At 39.4% G+C, this 23083-nt stretch overlaps 1 protein-coding gene across 2 annotated transcripts in view; it reads right to left on the bottom strand.

Annotated features, from left to right (window-relative positions):
• Positions 1 to 23083, bottom strand: part of EML6 (EMAP like 6) — a 114872-nt gene that overhangs the window by 5760 nt on the left and 86029 nt on the right. Inside the window, exons 24-40 of one of the 2 annotated variants that reach the window (XM_051616062.1) lie at positions 22906 to 22994; positions 22094 to 22270; positions 21787 to 21988; positions 21433 to 21559; positions 12967 to 12981; positions 11690 to 11698; positions 10002 to 10080; positions 8999 to 9128; positions 7720 to 7818; positions 6845 to 6865; positions 6310 to 6483; positions 5439 to 5647; positions 4960 to 5117; positions 4175 to 4289; positions 2764 to 2952; positions 1482 to 1717; positions 582 to 744 (exon numbers count right to left, since the gene is read on the bottom strand). In XM_051616062.1, coding sequence (XP_051472022.1) covers positions 582 to 744; positions 1482 to 1717; positions 2764 to 2952; positions 4175 to 4289; positions 4960 to 5117; positions 5439 to 5647; positions 6310 to 6483; positions 6845 to 6865; positions 7720 to 7818; positions 8999 to 9128; positions 10002 to 10080; positions 11690 to 11698; positions 12967 to 12981; positions 21433 to 21559; positions 21787 to 21988; positions 22094 to 22270; positions 22906 to 22994 — 2192 coding nt within the window. The remainder of the gene's footprint in view (positions 1 to 581; positions 745 to 1481; positions 1718 to 2763; positions 2953 to 4174; positions 4290 to 4959; positions 5118 to 5438; positions 5648 to 6309; positions 6484 to 6844; positions 6866 to 7719; positions 7819 to 8998; positions 9129 to 10001; positions 10081 to 11689; positions 11699 to 12966; positions 12982 to 21432; positions 21560 to 21786; positions 21989 to 22093; positions 22271 to 22905; positions 22995 to 23083) is intronic. The other variant, XM_051616064.1, reaches the window with a different exon arrangement.

Genomic DNA, 23083 nt, shown 5'->3' with positions numbered 1-23083 from the left:
AGTGCTTGTGTAGTTCCATCTTGCTTTTTAGTTTGACCAGGAGGTCTTGACTCAGCCATGCTGGTCTCTTGCTACCTTGCCTGATTTCCTACACCTGGAAATTGAGATCTCTTGTGCTCTATGGAAAGCATCCCTAAAGATCTGCCAACTCGGTGCCGCTCCCTGCTGTTCCCTTGTCCCTAAGCACTGTTTCCCATGGGGTCCTACTTACTAAATCCTTAAAGAGCTGGAAATTTGCTTTCCTAAAATATGCAGTCCTGACTATGCTTCTCCTCTGCCTCATGTCCCTTAGGACAATGAACTGCACTAGTGCATGATCACTAGAGGTTGTCATCAAGGCACTCCAGGAGTCTCCTGGATTGCCTACGGCTTGCCGTGATACTTTTCCAACAGATGTTGAGGTGGTTGAAATCCCCCAGCATGATGAGAGCCTGTGATCTCTATGTCTCCTTGAGCTGGAGCAAGAAGGCTTCTTCAATAGGCTCCACTTGATCAGGTGGCCTGTACTAGACACCAACCACATGAGTCCCGTTGTTGTCCCGATCCCTGTTTCCTCCCCATAAGCTTTCCATGGTACATACCTGAATGTACCTGCTGTCTGCCGAAAAATCCATCTGTATGACAAAACTTGCAATGTCTTTGCAGTAGCCTATTCGGTTTAGGGTTGTACCTTGAGTGAGGTCATAAAAATCTACAGTATGTTCTTGTGAACCCACTGCCAAAAACCTGTTATCTGGGCTGATCCTAGACAATGAAACATGGAATAGTGGTAACAGTTAGTGTTTCTGTGCCAGGTTTTCTTTTACTTCTCATGTCAACACAAAAGAACAATTTTCTTTTACTGGAAAACAAGAAAAGCCTTTTATCAACAGCAAGACAGAATCCAAACCAAACCTTGATGTGTAATAGATGAGGGAGATGGAGGACATCCTATGCAGATAACTAATGTTAATAATGCACTTGCATGAAGTGCACAGAACATGCACGGAGTCACACTAATCATTGGTGAGAAAGCAACAGGAATAGCAATTAGCAACAGTTAAAACCATCAAATGATAAAATATTTATTTTTAATAATGCACTAGTAATAATTATTATAGTAAACAAAATCATTATTAATATATATTTCTATAAACAATTATCAATAAATAAAGCTTAGTTTAGTAAAATTATTATTAAAATGTATAATAATAGTATCAGTTCCCATAAACACAGCTTCAAAATGTACAAATTACTAGCTGTATTTAAGTGGATATAAGTGAATTAATCATGGAGGAGGGAGAAGTGCTGGGTATATAAGATACACAAGCTTTAGTTCTATGTAAATCCACCAGTCAGCCAGTAAATTAATTTCATTATTCCAAGCAGGTTTCAACAAATACAGAGTTACAAAACTTCTGGAAATCAACTTGGAACTCGATGGATTTTTTCTTAAGTAAGAACTGGATATTTAGAGAACTTAACTGCAGTTTCTGACATACCTGATGTCCTGGATTGCAGACTTCCTGTCACGTTTTTTGCCCCAAACCTTAAGGCTGTTCACCAGTAAAACAACGAATTCCCCGTTCTTCATGCCGATGGCAACCATTTCCCCATCAGGGCTATAGGCAGCACATCTTGCTGGGTGACCTAGATTCACTTTGTTCAGCAGTTTCTGTGTGAACAAAAGCAATAGGCTCATATCTTCCCTGGAGAAAACTACCGAGCAGGTGGAAAGCTTCCAAACACAAGGCACAAAAGTCACTTGTTAAAAACAAATTGTCTGTAGTTTCCTCTAAATATAAATCTGAAATTTCACATAAAAAAATCACATCCCACCAGGGATATGTCGCAACACAGACTTCAAATGTATAGATGCAATTCAGGTTCAAGCTTCATGTCTGCATCTGTCTTGTTGCAGGGTGAAAAAGTTTTACACCAGAAAAGAGTACTATTGAGCAGAAAAGGCTGAAAAATCTATTTCCTGTTCTGTGTGAGAGAGGATTTTTCCAGCTTCTACAATGCCTGATCAGGGTAGGTTTTTTCCCCATCTAATTTGCTATGTGAAAACATACTAGAATGCTCTTGCATTTTCACTTACCTGATTGAATTTAGACTAAATCTATTTTCCATATTAAAAATTATCCCTGTTAGCTCAGGTGAACATTCTGAAAAGCTTTATGTAGGCTAGCATAAACAGAAACCTTTTTGTTATTTTTAGAATGTTTTATTTATTCATTATCTTTTAAAAATTGTGGTTGTTACACAATTTGACTTGGGGAAAAAAGATCCTGCACAACACATATGCAACATGATGGGTTCTAAAGAAAGGCTCTAAAAAGGAGGAGCCATGTTTCCTGTAAGGCAGGCTTATTGTTGGGGACTGTGTATTAGTGAGAGGACAATCTGTGTCACCCAGTCTCTCAGCATGGAATTAAAATGCTTCCTTAATCCACTACAGCCTGTACTTTTAGATCAAAATAAGCAATACAGAACAAAAAGCACTTCATCCACACGTGTGCTTTTAAATGACTGCATTTTTCTGCAAATTGCTTGCTTTTGGAAAGAGCAGCAGGATACCTCACCAAGGACTTGCCTTTTCCATCACCACATGGCAGGAAAGGAAAAAAAAAAGAACTGTACCAAACCAGAAGAGAAACGCTGCTCTCTTCTCATGGCTGTTCAAAGGTGCCTCTGTAGTTGGCACATTGTACAGCTGGAAATGTGCATGGCTGGGTAAAACTACAATTTTAATCATATGCTTTTCAATTTCCCGATACTCACTTTGTCAGACAAGTCCCAGATTCTTGCTGTTCCATCATTGCTTGCAGAGATAAATATGTCTTTGGAGGGGTGAGTTGCTAAGCCCCAGATTTCCCCTTCCATGTGACAGTCAATCAGTAAGTTTGAAGCAGCATTTTTTTCTCCTACTTCAAGAATTTCTCCATCTTTTGTTCCCACTAAAATTTTCCCCTGTTTGAAGCCAAAAAAAAGAACAAGAGATGGGTTGTCAATGTAACAGAGAATGTGTCAATAGCAGTGAAGTACCCATGTACTACAGAAACCTCTGATAACTCATCCTGATTTATACTGCTTGTTCATGTAGGACCTTAAAAACAGGAGGGCAAAACACAGTCACCTGGACATCCTGAGGTATGATACCATGTTCTGGTGTTAACTGTTGAGTGACTGTGGTGGATTTCTATCTTGCCATGCATGATTTTACTTAAGATCAAAATGTTTACATACAATTTGGCAAAGTGTGATTCTCATACCTCTGAGGTGACTAAATACAAAATTTAGGCAATAAAAAATAAATCAAACCCAGTTAGGCCCAGTTAGACTGTTTAAGAGCACCTTGCATCTACTCTAGTCATACCGTCATCATCCACACCACAAGAGCTTTCCTGGTAAATACTTGGAAAAGGCATCAGTAGGTACAGTTTGGAATTGATTAATGGCTATTTAACTAGAAATATACAACAGCATTCCTCAGAGTGATTGTTATCAAAGAGCACATCAAATTCCTGAGACCTGATATATATGACATTAAATAGAGACCATTTAATGCAGTATGAGGTTAGACAGAAACCCGTCCTAGGAAGTCCTGCATCATTATGCCCTCCTTTCACAACACTTGCAATTTAAATGTGTGCAAGAGTGATTTTATAATCTGAGATCACTCCGTTATTTTTACTGTTTTTCACTTTACCAAAACTTCAATTCAATCAGTGGCAACTTGCCTTATTTGTGACTTTAAAAAACAACAACAAAAAAAAGCTAGGATCTGTTCTGCCTCATTGAAGCTGCCAAGCTGTGTCTACATTTTGGAGAAACAAACCTTGTAAAGCAGATATCCAAGTTCCTTTTGTTGTTCAAAAAGAAAGGCAGGATCGAGGTCCTACCCTGGTGAAACATGTTCCTACATGTAGCACTGCCCTTTGGAGGCCTTCAAAGGCCTTTCCCTCTCCTTGCCGACTGGAGGAAGGCATCACTAAGCATCAGCAACACGATCCTCACACAAACGAGAGCCCATGACTGAGCTCAGGAAGACATGTAAGGAAACTCGACAGGCAGACAAGCCTCCTCCCACACCTTTACAGAGGTCTGCTCCCCTGTGTTTCCCATCCAACCTCCACCACGCACAAGGAGAGGGATGTGAGCCAGGTGACCTCTGCCGTGGCAGCTCCCTCACCTTTCCCCTGCAGACGGAGCGCACGCACTCGATGAGCTGGCCTGTCTCCAGCTGGAACGCCCGGCACCGCTTCATCTCCTGATCCCACAGCTTCACAGCTCCCCCTTCTTTAGTGCTGAAAAGAAGTGTGTTGTGTTACCCAGATGTCTCCTTCTGCATGGACTACAATAAATCCCACATGTAAATCCCATCAGTAATTCTCTCATTAAATAATACAACACACATTGAATCACCTTTTACTTTATATAAAGACATTTCACTGCTGTGCAATGGAAAGTAAATAACAAACATTTAAATGCTATCACACTCTATGTTTGAAACAGTATCATTCCTAATCAGTGAAAAACAAATTGTTCTCTTGTCACTTAATCTCAAATCTCTGTCACCAAGATGAGCTCTGCAAATATGTTCCTTCTAGTAAACAGAAGAACTTAAAGAGTTTCTACCAGTCTGTAGTCTGACAGAATTAAAAAATTAAGAAAACCCTCAGTTATGTCTGGCAGGAGCTCTGGCAACAAGGAGCTTATGCAGGTATTCATATCAATTGCTAATTTGAGGTTCCCTATGTTCTTTGTGCCTAGTGTGTGTTACTGTGAGCCCTGAGTGTCCCACTTACTAGTTCTTCACTTACTAAGACCCCTGGGCACACAATGTAAAATCTAGATTGAAACCGCTGCAGTACAGACACCGTTTCTCTGGGCAGCACTCTGTGTCAAGGGGTTGGATAAACACAAGATGTCATAGGAGACAAAAGCTGTGCACTGTAGGAAGGCTGGATGTCTTACGGTCTCTCCTTCCCTCCCGTGACAATGAGTCCATCTCGAAGAGTCGTGTACATGGTAAACACAGGCCCTGTGTGTGCTTTTGCCACAAGTCTGACCAGGAAATGATCCTTCCAGACGTAGACATCTCCATTTATGGCACCAGTAAAGGTAAGGTTATTCTGAAACAAATAGCAATGATCTCTGATATAATAAATACCGTGGCATTTGTGTTCAGCTAGAATGAAAACACTTTCAGTTGCTGAATTTACTGAGAGAAGTCCACTATGCAATGATTGCAGGAATTGAAACCTTCTGTATTGAGAGTATGAGTTTAATGACTGCATTCTCACGGTGTTTCTTTGAGATGTTATAAATCATGCGTAGGGCACATTCACCTCATGCATCTGGATTCACCACTGTAGCGGATTTCAACAATGGAAGTTGATGCAGTTTTAATAAAAATGTGTTATAAAATTCTGTAGCAAGTAATCTGAACTCACTGCTCCGAAGGCAACAGAAAGCATGGTTTGCATTTTGGCATCTTCCATGGAACCAATGACTCCTTTCTTGTACAGCAAAGCACTGCCAGCCAACGTCCAGAACTTCATGTGTTTCACCCCAACAGACACAAACTGAGTGTCTGAATCTGGGCGGAACTCTACAACGAATATCCTCTCCAGGTGTCCTCCCCTGCTAGCAACTTTAGCCCCTGTTCCAATGAGGAAAGAATAAAAAGAAAGTTAAATTTATCTGCAAAATTAAGGTCCAATATGAGTTTATAAAATAAATTGATCTGGTATTGGATTAGAGAACCCTGTTCCAGATGCTGAACGCTAAGCAAATCCCAACTTTATTTAGTGTATCAAACATCTTAATTTATGCAACTTGCAAGGTCCCCGCTTATTCCATTGCACCTGACAGGTTTAGGGAACAGAGATTTAGATGTTCATATCACAATCCTTGGACAGTGCAATAACAACACTGAGATTTTGTATATCGTCACTGAGTGAAATACAGAGGGAAACATCTAATAAGCTGAGACACTTCTCCCTCCCCCTTCCACCACTTCTGAAGATGATAATTCTTTTCTGGAAATGACTTCCCAAAGGTCTCTCTATGGCATAGAATGTAAAGTTCAAGTATTTTAGGAAGAAAAAGAAAATACTTTCCTTAATTTCATTGAATTTTATATTAAACAACATTTTTTCCCTAATTTATATTTATAACAGACATTCAAAACTTACTTTCTTATTAATATTTTCAAGCACTTTGTTATCTCCTTTAACTGATTTTATGACTTAGGGTGCCATGATACTCAGAGTAAAAACACAAAGACTTGAAAGGAAAAGTAAATTATTTTTCCAGAGTTACCTTCTTGCCACCTCCACACTGTGATAGTATGTTCTGGATCAACTCCCAGTGAAACCAGAAGTTTCCCAGTTGCACTGAAGTTCACATAGTTGACCCCTTTGGTATGGAAGCAACGGAGCATTGAAATCGTTTGCTTACTCATAGCATCCCATACATGAATTGTGGGAGTTGTACCTGTGTGCAAAAAGATGTATTACAAGACAATTAATTCAGCATCTGGAAAGCGTCTATGCAAAAGAGGCATTTTGCAGGAACATTTAACCAAACAGACACTTGTGGGTTCTTGATTTAAGACTAACACTACTCAAATAAAAACAAGCCAGTAACAGCTTGAAAAACACAGGGGGAAGTCATTGTATTTCATGAAGTAAGACAAATTCTAAAAGAACAATGTAACATTTATGGAGAACCTCATGCAAAAGAAATTGTCTGGAGATGTTTCACTTGTATCCGCGATTCACACAGATACAAACGAGGTAACATGAAACTTTTACATAACTCTGCTGACTGAAATTCACAAACAAATCAGCCTTACCTGAAAATTCTGTCATATCACCTGCATTGTGAGAGCAATGGCAAATGAGGAAGCACCAAGGGAAAACAATAGGTGAAATAAGTCATGTTTCTAATGCTGAAGTGCCAGCATCAGCACCAGAAGGAAGAAAAAAAGTAAAATTTGAAAATGGATGTGGATTAAATCAACAAAATAAATAAGCAGGAATATTGTTGAACTTTTTTGGGTATATTGTTTTTTATACACAAATATCGCAACAATATTTAGTACTTTTGAGTATTTAAATGGTACTTAAAAGAAATGCTAAAGACATGCAGTTTCAAAAAATTATTAAATTTAGAAGTGAAATTAATCTGTAGCTATACAGAATATCAACCAAAATCAGAAACACTGATGTCATGGGCTTTTACTGACAGAGTAGAAAAAGAGGTCTCTAACAGTCACCTTTTCCATGTCACAGAAATCAGTATTTTAAGCTGGAGCTCTGACACTGTGGACAAGTTTTTGGTAAAGATGCTTTGTCAAGGTGGTCATCTACAGCTACCAGTTTCTGCCCCAGTTAAATTCCTTATTACAGAAGTTAAGGACTTGAGTCTCCTTCCAGAATGATATGAACTACAGATTAAGGAGATGATTTAGGACAGTCTATTAAAGTTTGCTTTCTGAAATATGATTGTGCTATAATTCACTTCAAAATCCAATGACTCACAATCAGAGATGAAACTAATATCATAAGAAAACCTTGCAGCCTAAGTACCTCTTCAAAAATCAATGAAGAAGTTTGAGGACAGTAACACTGGCATATCCTGGTAAAATTCCAACATGGAAAAGCCCAAAATAAATCAGTGCCCCTGATAATTTTTGAGTAAAACCTTGTTATATGGAGAATCACCTACCGATCTGGCTGGTAGCCACGATATTTTTATACTTTGGATGTTGATTCACAGTTAGGCAGAGAATGTCATCAGTGTGCTCCAGGTAGAAACTCTGACTACCTAATGAAATTCAAACATTTGTTTTATTGACAACAGTGCTGAGGAAAGATCCACCACCGAGGCAAAGAACACACAGGCAGCTTGTTGCTCCACTCCTGCTCTGCTCTCCAGGGGTGGCTGGGCCTTAGGGCAGTCACTACGCCGACAGCTGCCAGGCACCATTACCAAATGCATGATGAATGTAACCATCAACACACAATATATAAACTCCCAATATTTATCTAAGTAGCTGTGTGTCCAGGGAACCAGGAATCAGCACAAAAAATCATCCTGTGGCCACCTGTAAGTGCACAAAACAGCAAAACTGGGAACTGCAGGGCCCAGGTTTCCTGGTAAATTTGAGCAGCGGGAAGCCAAAGGGGGAGCCAAACCCTGTGAAATCTGTGCTCTGCAACCTCCTCCCAAGGGAAAGGGCCCAAAAACAACAGATGGGATGGACTGGGCTTATCAGCTCCATGGGTCAGAGGCCACGCTAGGACTGGAGTCCCCAGAGGTCACCAGATGTGACAGCTTCTCTGCCTCTGCCCCTTCCTGGCAGCAGAGCTGTGGAGGGTACTGCTCTGACCATTTGGTTCACTCTGGCACGAGGAGGGAACAAAGTAAAAATTCCTTTAATTCCTAGATTTTTTTTCCTTGAGACTATGCAGATGTATTTTGGTACTATGGCCAGATGTATTTTGGGTGGTTTTCCTCCTTTTCATTACCCAAAAGGCAGGGATTATTTCTACCCCTTCACACCGTATCATATCAAAATGTACCCTTCCCTGGAGCATGACTTTGCTAAAACAACTCAAAATGAAACAATGGATGTTGCTGCTCCTAACATATTTGGGGGTACTAGTAATCCCATAACCTAAGCTCTCTCCTCTGAGAAGGTCATTCCTGTCTTCAGCAGGGATTCTAGGAAGGCCCAGCTGCAGAAACAGAACCGTTTTTATTACACTTCCTAGCAGAACATCGCCCCTGCTGAAACCTCATCTTTTGCTCTACGGGATGACCTGAACAGGGTGAATTTATCAACTTGATACAAAAGCCATATACATGTGGGGTTTTTGGCATTATTTATGAAGATGAAAACGTGAGAAAGTTACAAGAATTTTATAAACTTAAGACCTGCAATGAGAAATAATTTACTTGTTCAGCCTTGTTTATCTCAAAGTATTGTTTCAAGTTGAATTACCAGTAGAAAGATTTTGAACTATGCCTGCTGCAGCTGTGTGGAAAATAATGTCAGCACCATCATTCAGGTAATGAAGGTTGTTGCGGCAATCGAATCCTCTGTATCCAAAAACATGGTCTAAAGCCAGCTCCTGGTCAGTGAAAGAGAAAGAGGAAGAGTGAACTGAAAGAAGAAATGAGGAGACGACAAACACACCATTCTAAACAGATGCAAGCTACAAACATCTTGTAGAGTCATCAGATTCATCAAACAAAAATTAATCTGTTATCCCTGTTCTTCTGCTAATGTATTGAGGCATGACATTCTCACAGACTATCTGTGGTGCTTTAGTTGGTCCACTAAGGCACTGCATTTATATTATTGTTCCTTTAATAATTCAGCTAGCTGTAAATGCTTAGTTTCCGTAAATTTCCATTCAAAAGTTATACAAATTACAAAAAAGGTCCAATTTTATTATCTTCCCATCACAGTTTAATAGCTGCATAGGGTATCAGGTGTTTGCAGTTATCTTTTACTTTTACTTCAGAGTCTTCAAAAATCATTCTCATAAACCACCAAGTTTAAACAGACCAAATTCTGACTTTGAAGTTCTTATAAGAATGCAAAGGCAGACTATACAATTAAATTACTCTTAAATATCCTCTACAATTAAAACATTAATCAGAGGTGTAATTTCAGCTTACAATAAGCGATTGCCAAGGATATTTCCTTCAGAAAAAGAGTGATGGTTAATGGATTGTTGTTAAAGTTGCCTTTACAGCCCACTCTATCTGGTCTTCAAATTAAGCCTCAACACCCTGAATATGAGGTTCCTTCTGGCAGAGGTTGCTGTCCATTGCATCTTCTGCTGGTGTCACCAGGGCTGAAAGCACTTTCTAACAATGTCTGTCTCTTCTCTTCTACCTACACATGACTTTAGCTGCCCTCAAAACAGGGATTAATTTCACCCAGCACATATTACACACACTACATCTAAAGCAAATGAAGAAGTATTAAGCCTGACCTCAACCAGTTTCTTTTTTTTGTTGATATTGTTCTTTTGCAGTTTTTCAGGTTGAGGAGCAGCTCTGCTAACTGGCGGCCTGAAACAAAATATTTTTTTTTAAAAAAAAGACAATCAAAATGCTTGAAAGCAAAATATAAACTGCAAACCCATAACATATGTTTTGTATGTGAACAGGAAATGGCCAATTGCAACCACATGAGCTTAATGCCTGGCTTTTTTTAGAGTTGTACAATAAACTGACAAAAATAATATGCATTTTGATGGAAACTGTAGGATTAACATTGACGTATATTTTGTGGATGAGGGGTAAAACAGACCACCATATAGGAACATATATTTTTTTAATAATAATTTTTTAATCCATGGAAAAATCCTTGAATACTAAATTATAGTAAATTGTTGCTTTCAGAAATTATCCAAAGGATGTTCTTCAGTTGGCAGTTGATCTTTCCCCAATCTTGCTTCTCCTGCGAAACTCCATCACAAAACTTTGACAAGACTTTCTTAAAATCTTCTCAAAATCATACTAGAGATAAAAGTATTGCTTTTTAAAACATACGCGTCATTCATCTATCTGAATTTAACAGACCAAGGCCAGCAAAGCAGTTTTATATCATTACAGCTGCTAAATGTAGCTAAAAAGACAAATGTAAAACACATGCTGAAACAAAACTTGATTTGTGCAAATGGTGTTTACAGACAGATAACCTTCACTGCTACTATTAGATTTTGTCTTTCTAGGAAAAAAAAGAAAGAAAAAAAAAGAGGCACAAATTTAGAAGGAGCAGAGGGAGCTCAGCTTCTAGAAGTTCGTGGTCTTACAAAATCAAATGCCCCACTTCAGATGTCCATGGGGTTAATTTAAGCATATTGATTCTCCCTTGCTGATAAGAGAAATTGATGAGGGCTAATTCTGTCAATAGCAGCAGGGAGCCCAACAATGGCACTGGATGACTGGAGACATCAGCCCACTGAAATTTGGCCTAGAATCTTTATCATGTTTGATCAGCATTTACTTAGAAAATAGATCTTGCTTGGAAGGTTGGGGTAGAAGTGGTGATAGTAAAAGATGGAAAAAACCTAGATATTAAGGTTAAATGCTTGCTCTAAAACCACTTGGTGGCTGCTGTTAATAATACAAAAATCCCACTGCATGCTTTTAAATTCCAGTTGCAGATTCTGGGGATGGGGTTAAACAACAGTGGGGACTGTAAGTAAAAAACCAAAATGGCCTCCACTTCTTCGGTAAACACCCCAATCTGGAAAACATTTCCTCAGTTCAACATTTCAAAAAGGTGTAAACTTGCTATACGTGATATATGCTGTGAAAATGAGATAATTCTTGTCCTTATACCGTAATTACCATTAGTTCTCATTTTGCAAAAAAATAATTGCAGAAGAATGGAATCCCTTTTGCTGAGAGGAAGCTGCTTTTTCTGGCATTCTATTTTTTTATGGACAATATTAAAGACAACAACTGCCAAAATGCACAGCTAGAACACATTGCTACACAGCTGGAGCATGTAGTGAAGGAGCAAGTAGCATGAAAATCTGAGCTTCAGAGAAGACAGACAAAGCTGAAGGTAAACAAACTAACTCACTTCTGAGCAAACAAGCAAACTCACTAAGTACCAGCAAAGTACATTAGCAGGTGATCTTGTGACATTGAAAGAGCAAAGAGTTACCTTGATCCCCTTGTAAGCAGCAAACAAAGCCAAGTAAGAAACTTAATACAGTTCAGGTGTACTTCTGACCACTTTACTCATGCACAAGCACTTTTAGAGTTGATCAGTCATTCCTTTGTGGCACAAAACATGCTGTTCAAGCATACCATCAAGAACTAAAACAGAAATTAAAGAGTGCACCAGTCTACAAATTCAGAAATGTCAGCCCCTGGCATCACTGGGTATACTCTGAACTGAAGATTGTACAGGACAGAAGGAAAAAAGGAAGCTACATCCATGCTTCTTGCACACTTTATACTGAAGGAGAACGTGACTCCATGTGTGTGTTTTTGGGTCCTTGATGGGGATGGAAACTGGTAGAAACTTGACAGCCTCATGAGCACTGTTAAGGACTTCACACAATGGGTGCTTGTTTCCTGCCCTAGCTCAGCCTGCAATTTAGCCTTGTAATTGTTCCTTGCTCGGCCAACTTACTCAGGGCACAGCCTGTTCTTTTTGTGTTCCCAGGGAAACAAGTACCTTTATTTTCCCAGAACGTGGGCAATCAAGTCACGCTACATCAGAGCCAGTGGGCACTGGCCCAAATCGCAGCACAATCACCAGAGGAGAAGGGGGTGGGTGTGGGATTGTTACAAAACTTAATTCTCTTACAAAATAATATCATCACGTGATGCTCGAACAGCAAAAGCCATGTCAGCCCAGATTTACTAAGGCCTTTGAATCAGCACTTATGAAAATAACACATCATTTTCTTGTATGCTCCCTGCTCTTCTTTCTGTTTTAGTGGAATTTTGAAACAGGTAATTTTAACATTTTTTAACCTAGGAATATCAGTTAAAATTTACGACGAGAGCAAGCAAAAATTTTTTATGAAGGCAAGAGAACAATACCACTATGACATGATTGATAAATCACTAGACTGGAAGCATGAGATTCAATTTGGAAACATACACATACACTTTCATATATATCTACTCACAGTACACACAAACACAGATGTCGTGTGCATTTATATATACATGTACATGTATATATACACAAACATATGCATTCATTGCCTTATCATCATCTTAATAAAACCACATGTAAAGCAGCACCAAATGAACTTTCATTTTTAACAAGTCTGTGACCACACCTAATTTGCTTTGATATAGAAGATGGCAGTATCAAGACAAGAAATTTGTAGCAAAATGACATATATTTACCCTTCTTGACCTATGCAATCTGCATGGTACATTCACAGCAATCTGTGCTTTTTCTGTGCTGTTCGTACTTACTTGACAATTCCCTGCCTCCAAAGGAAAGCAAGTTAAAACATAATACAAGCATTAACGGTTTCTTTCCAGTAATTAAAATAGATGTGCATATATTACGTCATGGGATGAATGAGTTCCAGGAGAGATAAGACACAGTCAGACATTAGAGGGCTTTCAGTTCTTTAGATACTGTGAATACAGCAAATAAAGTGTCTGTTACTAATGATTATGGTGGTGATGCACAGGTATGTGCGGTTCTAGGTCAGGGAGGTAACTCCAGGTGCAAACAGACAACACACCATCCCCAGCCCGCGTGGGGTTTCATGCAGGAATGCAGAAAGGTGCAAGTGACAGCTCCTTCCCTCTCACCTAACCAAGGCCACCTGAAAGGGCTAATAAGTAGCAAGAGAAGCCTAAATCACGGGCAGGGTGAGCAGGCAGCACTAAGACAGGGAATAACAGACAGACCGACCCAGAGCTGGGCAAGGGGAAGAGGGAATGGGGTTTGGGAAGAGTGGAATACCATCAGGGAAAAGAGAGGTAGGGGCCAAAGAGGAGGGAGAGCAGGGCCAAAGAGGGGAAAAATGTAATACCATTTAGAGGAAAAATTAAGAAGAGAAAAGACCAGATCAAAAGTTGTTCTAATAATTCTGTGAGACAGGAATAACCAACTTATGTTTTTAGAGCACATGGCATAATTGCTGTCTGATGAGAGCCACTGTCTGCATCACTAATAAATTGGCAGGAACACAAATACTCTGCTCTGAGGCTAATGGGAGCAGAATTGGATCTTCAGAAACAAAGTTGCATGAAGGCGACAAACAGTGGGGTTTGGAGCAGGGACAGATGGATAAAAATGTCCTGACACTGAGAAGGTGACAGACTGGTCCCAGCAGAAATGGGCAGAGAAGTGGCTGAAGAGAGTCCAAACAGGGACTAGTGTGAGGACTGAGATGGCTGCAAAGTGGAGAGGGAATAGACTTGGATGCTACACACAAATAAAAGCGAACAGGACTGCTCCTGAGAAGAGAAAAGAAGGTTCAGAGAGAGGTAAGATCCATGAGTGGTAGGTTTGTTTGCATGAGAGAATTAAAAATCCAAGATTTTAAAAAATATACTGTTCACTTCAGAAAAAATGCAAAAGCAGCTTTTAAAAGTTCACTTTGACTTGCTGGCAGGATGGGGATTCCCCAGTGCCCCCAAACTGCTGCAAAACTCTTCCAGCTTTAGTAAGTGATTAAAGATTTTGTGAATTCTGAACCCTGGGATTTTCCCATCCCAACATACATAGGAGTTTTACATAAAACTGTTCCTGCTGTTTTCCTTCACATTTTGTAGTTAACACAAGGCAACAAAGCCGAATAGCATGCAGTGTGAAAAATATCCTACTCTCTAATACAGTGGATCAAAGCAAAGCTGAAACAAAACTAGAGGGAAACATTAGTTGTAATCAAAAGTATTTTTTAAAAGCATAGCATTGAGTTTTAGCGTGGTTACAATATTTATGATTTCACAAGTATGCTGATGCACTCTTTAAAAATAAAATAAACAAATAAAAGGTGTGGTGGTGATAGCCATGTTGGTATTTGTAAGGAAAGCTAGTTGTCACATTCACATGTCATTCTAGTTCAGCCTCCAAATGTGAAACGAGCAGAAAAGCAGATTAATAAATGGGATAATCAGTTCTGAATGAAATCTGAAGGCCTTTCCTTTTTAACAAATTTATTGTTCTAAATATCTTGTAAAGCTGTTAAACTGAACAACCACTGCAAATAGGCTGACCCTATTGCACAGGGACCTACCACATCTCACACAGCAGAAAGGAAGTGCTGTCCACAAGGTCTCTCAACTCCCTTTGCCACAACCAGCTTCAAGGAACATCTTGTAACTTAAGGTTAGGCAAAACCTAAACTTCTGTCTTTGAGCTAAAAAATTTTGAATACCTCAGGTAATGAGACTGCAGAACTCTCTTCATGTACTACCAAGACACCAGAAACAACCCAAATTCACCATATGCTGGAAGGTCTCTCTCTCTTTCCTGAGGCTTCTCCTGGGGGTTTGTGATCATGTTTGAGAGCAAGATTCTTTTCCATTTGTTATTCCTTACATAAACTCTGACATGCTTTGAAGCTGTGTTCGCTGTATAAGTAAAAATTTTCAACCCATAGTAGGAGGAGAACTTTGGGTCCGGAGGTAAAACATAATAGGACACAAAATAACATCCTTCCTGCTTAACAAAATGTATCAGAAACAATGCTTTTTCAACCCGTCTTGGACTATAACCTACACAGCCTCAAAAAAAGCTGAGTATTCCACATCACCCTCAGCACAGAGAGCACTCAACTGCAGAGAGAGAATTCATGGCACCACATTGCGTGTTATGACAGCACTGGCATCCCTCAATTCCACACTCACCAACTGCCACACAAACAAAAAAGACCTGTAGGCCAGCTTTGTGCTGACCTGTGGGAGAAAAGAGATTGACTCTGAGTTCAGTGGGTCAGCAGGGACTGCAAAAATACCAGTCACAGTGGGTTCAAGCCTTGGGGACAACTGTGACAAAACCAGCATGCTGCCAAACACATTTAGGATGCACTAACTTGACATAATACTGTTGAGAAAGTGCAAGTGAATATTGCCAAGGACACTACTTGTTCTCAAACAGTAGGTCTCTGCTGAAACAAACCCAAAGTTATTTTCTCTGCCCTAGAGATGAGTTTTTCCAGATACATTTTGAGTAGTTCCCACCTACATGTGAATACAGCACGGATTCACATTCAAAGCTTTTACAGTGCACCCACAGACATGTGCATGTAAAAGTGCATGAGCCAGTCTTGTGACCATATGTCTAATAATTCAGTTTATGTTACTATGGCTTGTACTCGCCACTCATGGGGGGCTATTGTGGAAGCTTGTATCAGCTCATGTTGTTTTAAAGAAATAAATAATCAAAAGAACTATATTTTAAGGGAGAAAATCCAGCTTTTTAACCTTATTTAGCTTCTCAGCTTTATCAGAACATATGATTACAAATTATGCATATTAATACAAGTGAGGACAGGCTCTGAGACAGATAGCTCAGGGAGAGCGAGACAAAGCAGTAGTTGAAGAAAACTAGACAAACATGCTAATGCTGATTTTTGTTTTCTACATGTTCAACCTGCTTTACAGGGTTTTGCAGCACCAGGTGTATTACAAGAGTTGCCAGTTTATGTAGAATCATGCAAATCAAACTAAATGAAAGCTGCAAACATAGGGTAGATGTTAGTAGAATGCCAAACGCAAGTGTATCTTTTTGTCTTTTGTGTTAGTAACATAAACACAATCTTCTTGCAAGCTTGTTTCACTTCTTATCATATCAACTCTTTGCCAGTTAAATGGTCCCAGTTCAAGAGTTAGCCCCTTCCTGCAAGGAAGCGCAATTCCTAGGGAACACAGAGTATAGCTTACAATGGTCCTGGCTTGTCTGGGACAGCCCCAGCAGCGAGCGAGCGGTCCCGCGGTGTGGGAGCACAGCTCTTGGAGCCCCCACAGCGCCAGACCCCTCCTGCAGCACCTCTCATTGGCACCCCGCTCCTGGGCCCCGCAGGCAGGGCAAGCAGGGAATGCCAATCAGAGGGGCAAAAAGGGGAGAGAAAACATCAGGGTGGGTGGGGAGGAGAGGAGGACAGACATGGATAGGGAGAAGAGGAAAAACAAGAAGGTTGGGGGAGAGGAGAGAGAAACAACAATCAATTAATGATCTTAGCTGAATGCACCTGCAAGACATTTAAAAACTGTTCCTAAGCCTCATCTCTTCTGTTATTTTTTCCATCCTAAAGCTGTAACTGCTGACAGAGACAGTAAATCTTGGGTCCCCCACAAACATACCAGACCATGATTTATTTCAAATCCTGCAAGTAAAATGTATCATGTAAGTTGTACGTTCCTCCAAGACATTTGCAGAATCATTATTTTCATGATGTAAATAAATGAGATGGGAAAAGTACATTTGATAAAGGGCTTTAATTTTCTTTTCAAAGGAAAAGTTGTAAGCTTTTTGCCCTGTGTATTCACTATATTTCTCTGCCCACTTTGCTTAGGGGCTCAGTCCTCTGAGATGTGGGGAAGGCTGGTGTAACACAGATGTCCTTTCCATCTTGCTGGATTTAGTTAAGCACAGAGTACATGCTAGGTAGTCACAGAGGGTGTGCAGCTCAAAGTCACAGTTATCTTGTATTAGATATATTATTAGATATGTAAGATTTTATATATATTAAAAATATACATATATTATATTATTCGATCAAATTTGGCCTCCTGCTCTCTTTCCGACAACGGAGAAGGGACAAGATGTGCTGGCTCCTCTCATTTGACAAAAAGACAACAGAGTACGTCTTTGTATTAATTTGGGGGGGGTCCTTTGTGAACTGATGGTTCTGCTCCAGAAGGGTGGTGTTGGTTGCAAAGCTTTCCCTTCATAACCCATAGCACTGCCTGACTCAGCTCTCAACCATAGACGTGCAATCATTTCAGGAGACATCACAGCTCCTGAATTGTACAATGCTTGTCATTTCTAGAGTGATAACACGCTCTGAGGTTTTCAGATTCACTACTCTCAATATTGCAGAAGCAGAGAGCTTATTCTAGCAAACACAATGGTTAGAAAGATCTAAATGTAGAGAATAACAGAAAGAAAAAAAAGAAATAAACTAAACCAGGCATCTTCTTGAACCAAAAACTGTGTCCCAGGTGTCACATAGTACCTTTGAAGCGTATTTGTATTATATAAGCAGGGAAGTAACTTTTAAAGCAACAATTCACTTTCTGAAAATTACTATTTAATGAAAGAAACACAGTGAGCTTAATGTCTTTGCCCCAAAGAAACAGCTCAGAGCAACACCCCCCAGGTCTTCCTGCTTTTTACTTGAGCTGGAAGCTTCTTTTTATCTCTTTTATCTTTTCTTAATTTAAACTTCCTTTATTTCTGGGCTTATATCCATTATACCTATGAATAACTCACAATTTTTCCTCTCTCAGACACACACAAAACATACAGCAAGGGGGACACTTCTTTCTTATCACAGAACCTCCTGCATTTAGCAGTGGAGTGGAACAGCAGCTTTCAGGTCTTGTGATTAATTCACTGTTTCTATCTTAAGTGGCCTTCCAGCTTGTAACATAATTTTCAAAATGTACACAGTATGTAATAAATCTCAGAGTATTCACAGCCCATCAGATACACAATCCTAAGGGTCTTCATACAGACATACAGCACGGTGCACAAAGAGGAAAGATTTGGGATTCAGAGTATTTTCTCCAGACATTTTCTCCCCTCGAAAGACTACCAGGTTTTCCCATGTACTTGCCTGAAAGAGACTGGAATACAGCCTCTTAGTTCCCTTCTTCATATCTGAAGGGACTGGGAGAGGCTACATCAGCTGGGCCTTTTGAAGAAAATTTAAAGCTTTGTGAATTGGCTTCAGTATTGTTGCCACCTCACCCAGCCCTGTGCACAGGGATTTCAAGACCCCACATCCTGAAGACCTGCTGTTTTAGGACTCTTTTCCTCAGTGCTGACAGTTGAGTGCTTATAGACTTAATTTCATCTGGCTTGATCAACTGTCACTTTGGACTCTTGTAGGTGCAAAGAGAAATCAACCCAGTGCTTTCAGAAAGCTTTTGGAATATGGCCAGGCAAAACCTTTGCTACCTGCTACATTCTTTTGTGTTACCAGGAAAGATGCAATCTGGCACAGCTATGGAGCTTGCCTCATAATTCATGTGTCTTATGAGAGAAGCACTCAGACTGGGAGTCGGGAGATTCTGCATAAATTGTGTGCATATTGATACAACTATGGCCAAAAATGGAAGTCTTTGACAAGTACAGTAACCAACAGTTTAATCTCATCTTACTGCAAACAAAACCCAGTACCTTCCACAGCTTAAGACCCTATCTTGGCCCAATAGCCTGCAGTTTTTGCCTACATTTCACTGTGACGTTTGTGCTTTTAATTGCTTGACTATCAACTTTGGTAATTTATATTAATTTGATGAAGAAAGGGAAGTGAATATGTCTTTGCCTAATGAGCTATATATAAAAAGTAGTGGATCTGTCTACAAGTTCATCAGAGCAGCAAATTCCAAATACCAAAGATGTGATTATATTGAAGAAGCTATAATGGAAATGGGAGACATGAAAACCCTGTAAAACAGTTGTTTGATGCCTTCAGATAGGCTACAGGATGCTATTTTCATGTGCAGTCATTATGAAGAGACTGTTAGAGAAATCAGAGGCAACCTCACTGAGGGGAGGTGTCTACACATTTAACTGAGCCCACCAGCTACAAAGAGAGGTGCAGAGACACAAGGTGTCCCAGGGACTCAAAGGGACTGTGGTGACTGTCACTCCTGAACTGAAAATAGTGCTGAAAAGCTGCAGAGGACACTGATGCTTATGCTCATATTGTTGGTGATTCACTAGTACAAAACATTTTGAGCTCAGCTTAATCGGTCAATTGAATTCACTGTACAGTTAGTTTTGTATCATCAAAGCAGAATCAAGCAGCTGGAAGGTACCAGGGCTTCTGGTGTAAAACACCTGGCTATTGTACCATTGGCACTTGTTACTACATGAGTAATAACAATTTACCAGTATGCACCCAAAATAAAGTATTTTTTCCCCTTTTTTAACTCAACCTCAAAATATTCATGTTTACTAGATAAGACACTATGTTTTTATAGAAAAATGGAGCAAAAAAGTCTTTATATGAATAAATGAGAAAATGGTAAGAGATAACCTTAAAAGAAGGGGCAAACAAAAAGGCTGTGGTCTAACATTTTATTGAAATAAACCACTAATCTTCCTGCTACATGTTTTTGTTAAAATATTGTGGTGAAAAAAATGAAAGCAGTGTAACATTTTTTTCTCATCTTTCACACCCAACATTTGTTCTCCTATTTAAATAGCTAATAGAAAATTACTAATTACTACTTTCTGTCAATGATGTGCAGCACTACATTCTGAGAACTTTAAAATTATAAACTGATTTATTTTTCAAAGGTCTGTATGAGATCAGGAAGCATTACCAACACTTTTACTCCTCTCCAGAGGTCCCTTCCAACCCCTACCATTCCATGATTCTGTGATTCCATTTTGTATCTTGCATATCAGGGCACCATGGAGATTTAAAGCCAAAAATCTCCAAAGTTGCCACTAGTTTTCAGTAGCCAAAAGAACCTTAGACCTCAATCAATTCAATGTAATTATGTATGAATGTTTGTTCCAATAACTGCTTAAATGATCTTCACTTGCAGCTGTGTGTGTGCAGTTTTTCTGCAAATTCAGTCTTCTATCTCCCAGCTGACTGCAGGAAATGAGGCACACAGAGTTGGAGGCTGCCTGTAAAAGCATTCTATTTGCCAACCATCACCAAGAAGCTCTGGGACAGAAGCAAGAGCAGCAGGAAGGCAGCTCTCCACAGGCTCCAGAGCGCTTTCTGACCTCTTTCTACACACAGCTGTCATCTTTTGCAGCCCCAGCAGCAGGGATCCTGCACTGCACCAGCTCTGATCTCTGCACCCACTGTACTCCCTGAGGACCAGGGATCCTGTTCTCTAACTAGGACGGGATCCCTGTGGGGAAAATAATATGCCATCACACTACTGGTATTTTTTCTAGTCATGTGTTCTGGGTAAACTGAAGGGAAACAATTAAGTTTAAATTCTTGCTGTGGGTTAACCTGATCAGTGTCCAACATTGGGCAAAAGCAAGAAAACTTATGATAAAAAATGACCACTTATAAAAAGAAATTCTATCAAAAGAGACTGCATGGATTCACAGTTGAGTCATCAACTGGATTCATAGGTGCAGATTTACTGTTCCATAGTACAAAGGGGAATGTACTTCACTGGTTACAGACTCTCCTGTTTTGTCCCAGAAGTCCTTTCCCAGGCTGAGTTTTTACTCACCCACTTCCCTACATCTGGGTTTCACTGGATCTTACCCTCTATGCTTACCTCTTACCTGTTTTTCTTTACTGTCCTCTCCAACACTGTTCTCCTTCCAACTTATTTTTTTTCAGAATAATTCAGCCTAAGGTCAACATGTACCACAGGTAGTTTCAGCTTTAACAGTAGTGACCTGACACAATTACAAGCAACTGAAATTCTTTCAATGAGATCATTACCAAAAGCCTTAACTACAAAGTATTTACAAGCTCATCCTGTCACAAACGCCCTGCTACAGACATATGCATAGCTACACATGCTAATTAGGAGAGAATATAACTGCTTATCTGAAGAGAAGAAACACTCACAGGTGTTTTACTTACACGTACATATTTTCTCCATCACATCAACACGTTGTACCCTGTGAACACCATCTTAAATGTTATCTTGTGAATTTTAAAATTCTTGTCTTATTTCTAAGGACTAATTTTAGTTGAATGAAAAGAGATTCAAAAGAACACAATGTACATTTGGAACAAATGCCTTTGTGTGACATACCTCTCTTCTACTGACACTTCCTTCAGCTGCTGATGTGGTTTTGTCCCTTCCATTTCTCGGATGCTTACTGCATAGATCTTAGTGGTATAGTCAATTGCTTTTTCTCTTGCAACATCACTATCATAACCTTAGAAAAATAAAACATAAAATAAAACAAACTACCCTTGTTTCATAGTGGAAGAGTAGAAAACAAGAAGATCTGCACCAATAAAAGGAAGGAAACAAATCCTGCCACGTTCTCCCTATGCTGAAGTTTAGCACATGAAAGCTTCTTGCCCACTTCATGTTAAACACCAGTGTGAGTCTGTGGAATGAAGACTAAATTAAAGACGTGTTTTATACAATCCTTTTTACCTCCATCCTCTTCTGCATCTGTGTCTGATTCTTCACTATCAACCAGCTTACTCTCCTGAATGCCCAAAAATTCTCTGGTCCAGATCATCAAAGCTGTATCAGCCCCTCCCACGGTCAGGAGAACAGAATCATTGTGCAACCACCGCACGTTGGTCACTTGGGCACTGTGCCCCACGTACTTCTTGAATTTTGCATGCTGGCCCTGCAGCACAAAGAATTTGCATGTCAGCAGTCTGGCATACTGCAAATAGTGTCTTCCTTAACTCCTTTTCTTGTGCAGTTTCTAATCACAGAAATAATGTATTACCTTCACTGGGTATGAGAAAAGCTTCACAAACCCAAAGTCATCTCCTGTAGCTAACAATGCTCTGTCTTTTGTCAGACTAGCTGCATTTACCACGGTGACATCACTGTGCATGGGCCAAATGCCTTCACAGGTAGGACCAAGAACACACGTCCAGGTGTCCCACTCAATCTTCTCTATCTGCAAGCGACATTTCCCCAAAAGAAATCTTACTACATACCAAACACACACTGGTTTAATGTGTATATTTTTCTAAATATGAGTTTGATAATAACTTATTTTTTTTACTCTTTTTTGAAACTCTTCACTGTCATCAGCTTTTTAATAACACAAACTGCATATCTTCAAAAGGCTTAAAACTTAAATATCCACACTTTCCCAAGCGCATGATTTGGATGCAAATCTCCTCACAGATTTTCTGAGGTGCTAAATATTGGCAATTCTGTAGAAGGATTACGTGTCACAAATAATCAACATCCTTAAAAGCCAGGTCACACTGGTTAAAGATGATTTATAACCTGTATGGTCACTGATTGCAGAGAAACCAGGTGATGGCTCAGGAAAGGGTAATTCAGGCAATGACTACTACTAAACAAGCAACAATAAATTTAGAGACACAGACACTTGCAAATTTTGCCATTTACAGATGCTAGAAAAGACACTATATAGAATTATTAAATTATTCTAATTTTTAACATTATAAATAAAGTATTTTAAAAGGAAAAAATATACAATTTGAAGATAAAAATATGCTTATTTTCAACAGAAAAATAATTTCCACAATAAAAAACCATTCTAGTAAGGATAATTCATACCTCAGCAATTCTTATAATATGTCTTTTCCCCCTTGGTGCTTCAAAAAATAGTTGTTCTTTGGCACCAGAATTGACTTGCAATAACTTCCCTGGATATGAAATAAGAGTTTATTATTAATCATATTCACTATTATGGACATTATGAACTTTCTTTTGATTGAAAAGATTTCTGAGGGTA

This window comes from Apus apus, chromosome 3 (genome assembly GCF_020740795.1).
Source record: "Apus apus isolate bApuApu2 chromosome 3, bApuApu2.pri.cur, whole genome shotgun sequence".
Taxonomy (NCBI): Eukaryota; Metazoa; Chordata; class Aves; order Apodiformes; family Apodidae; genus Apus; species Apus apus.
This window is presented reverse-complemented; position numbering and strand designations above follow the sequence as displayed.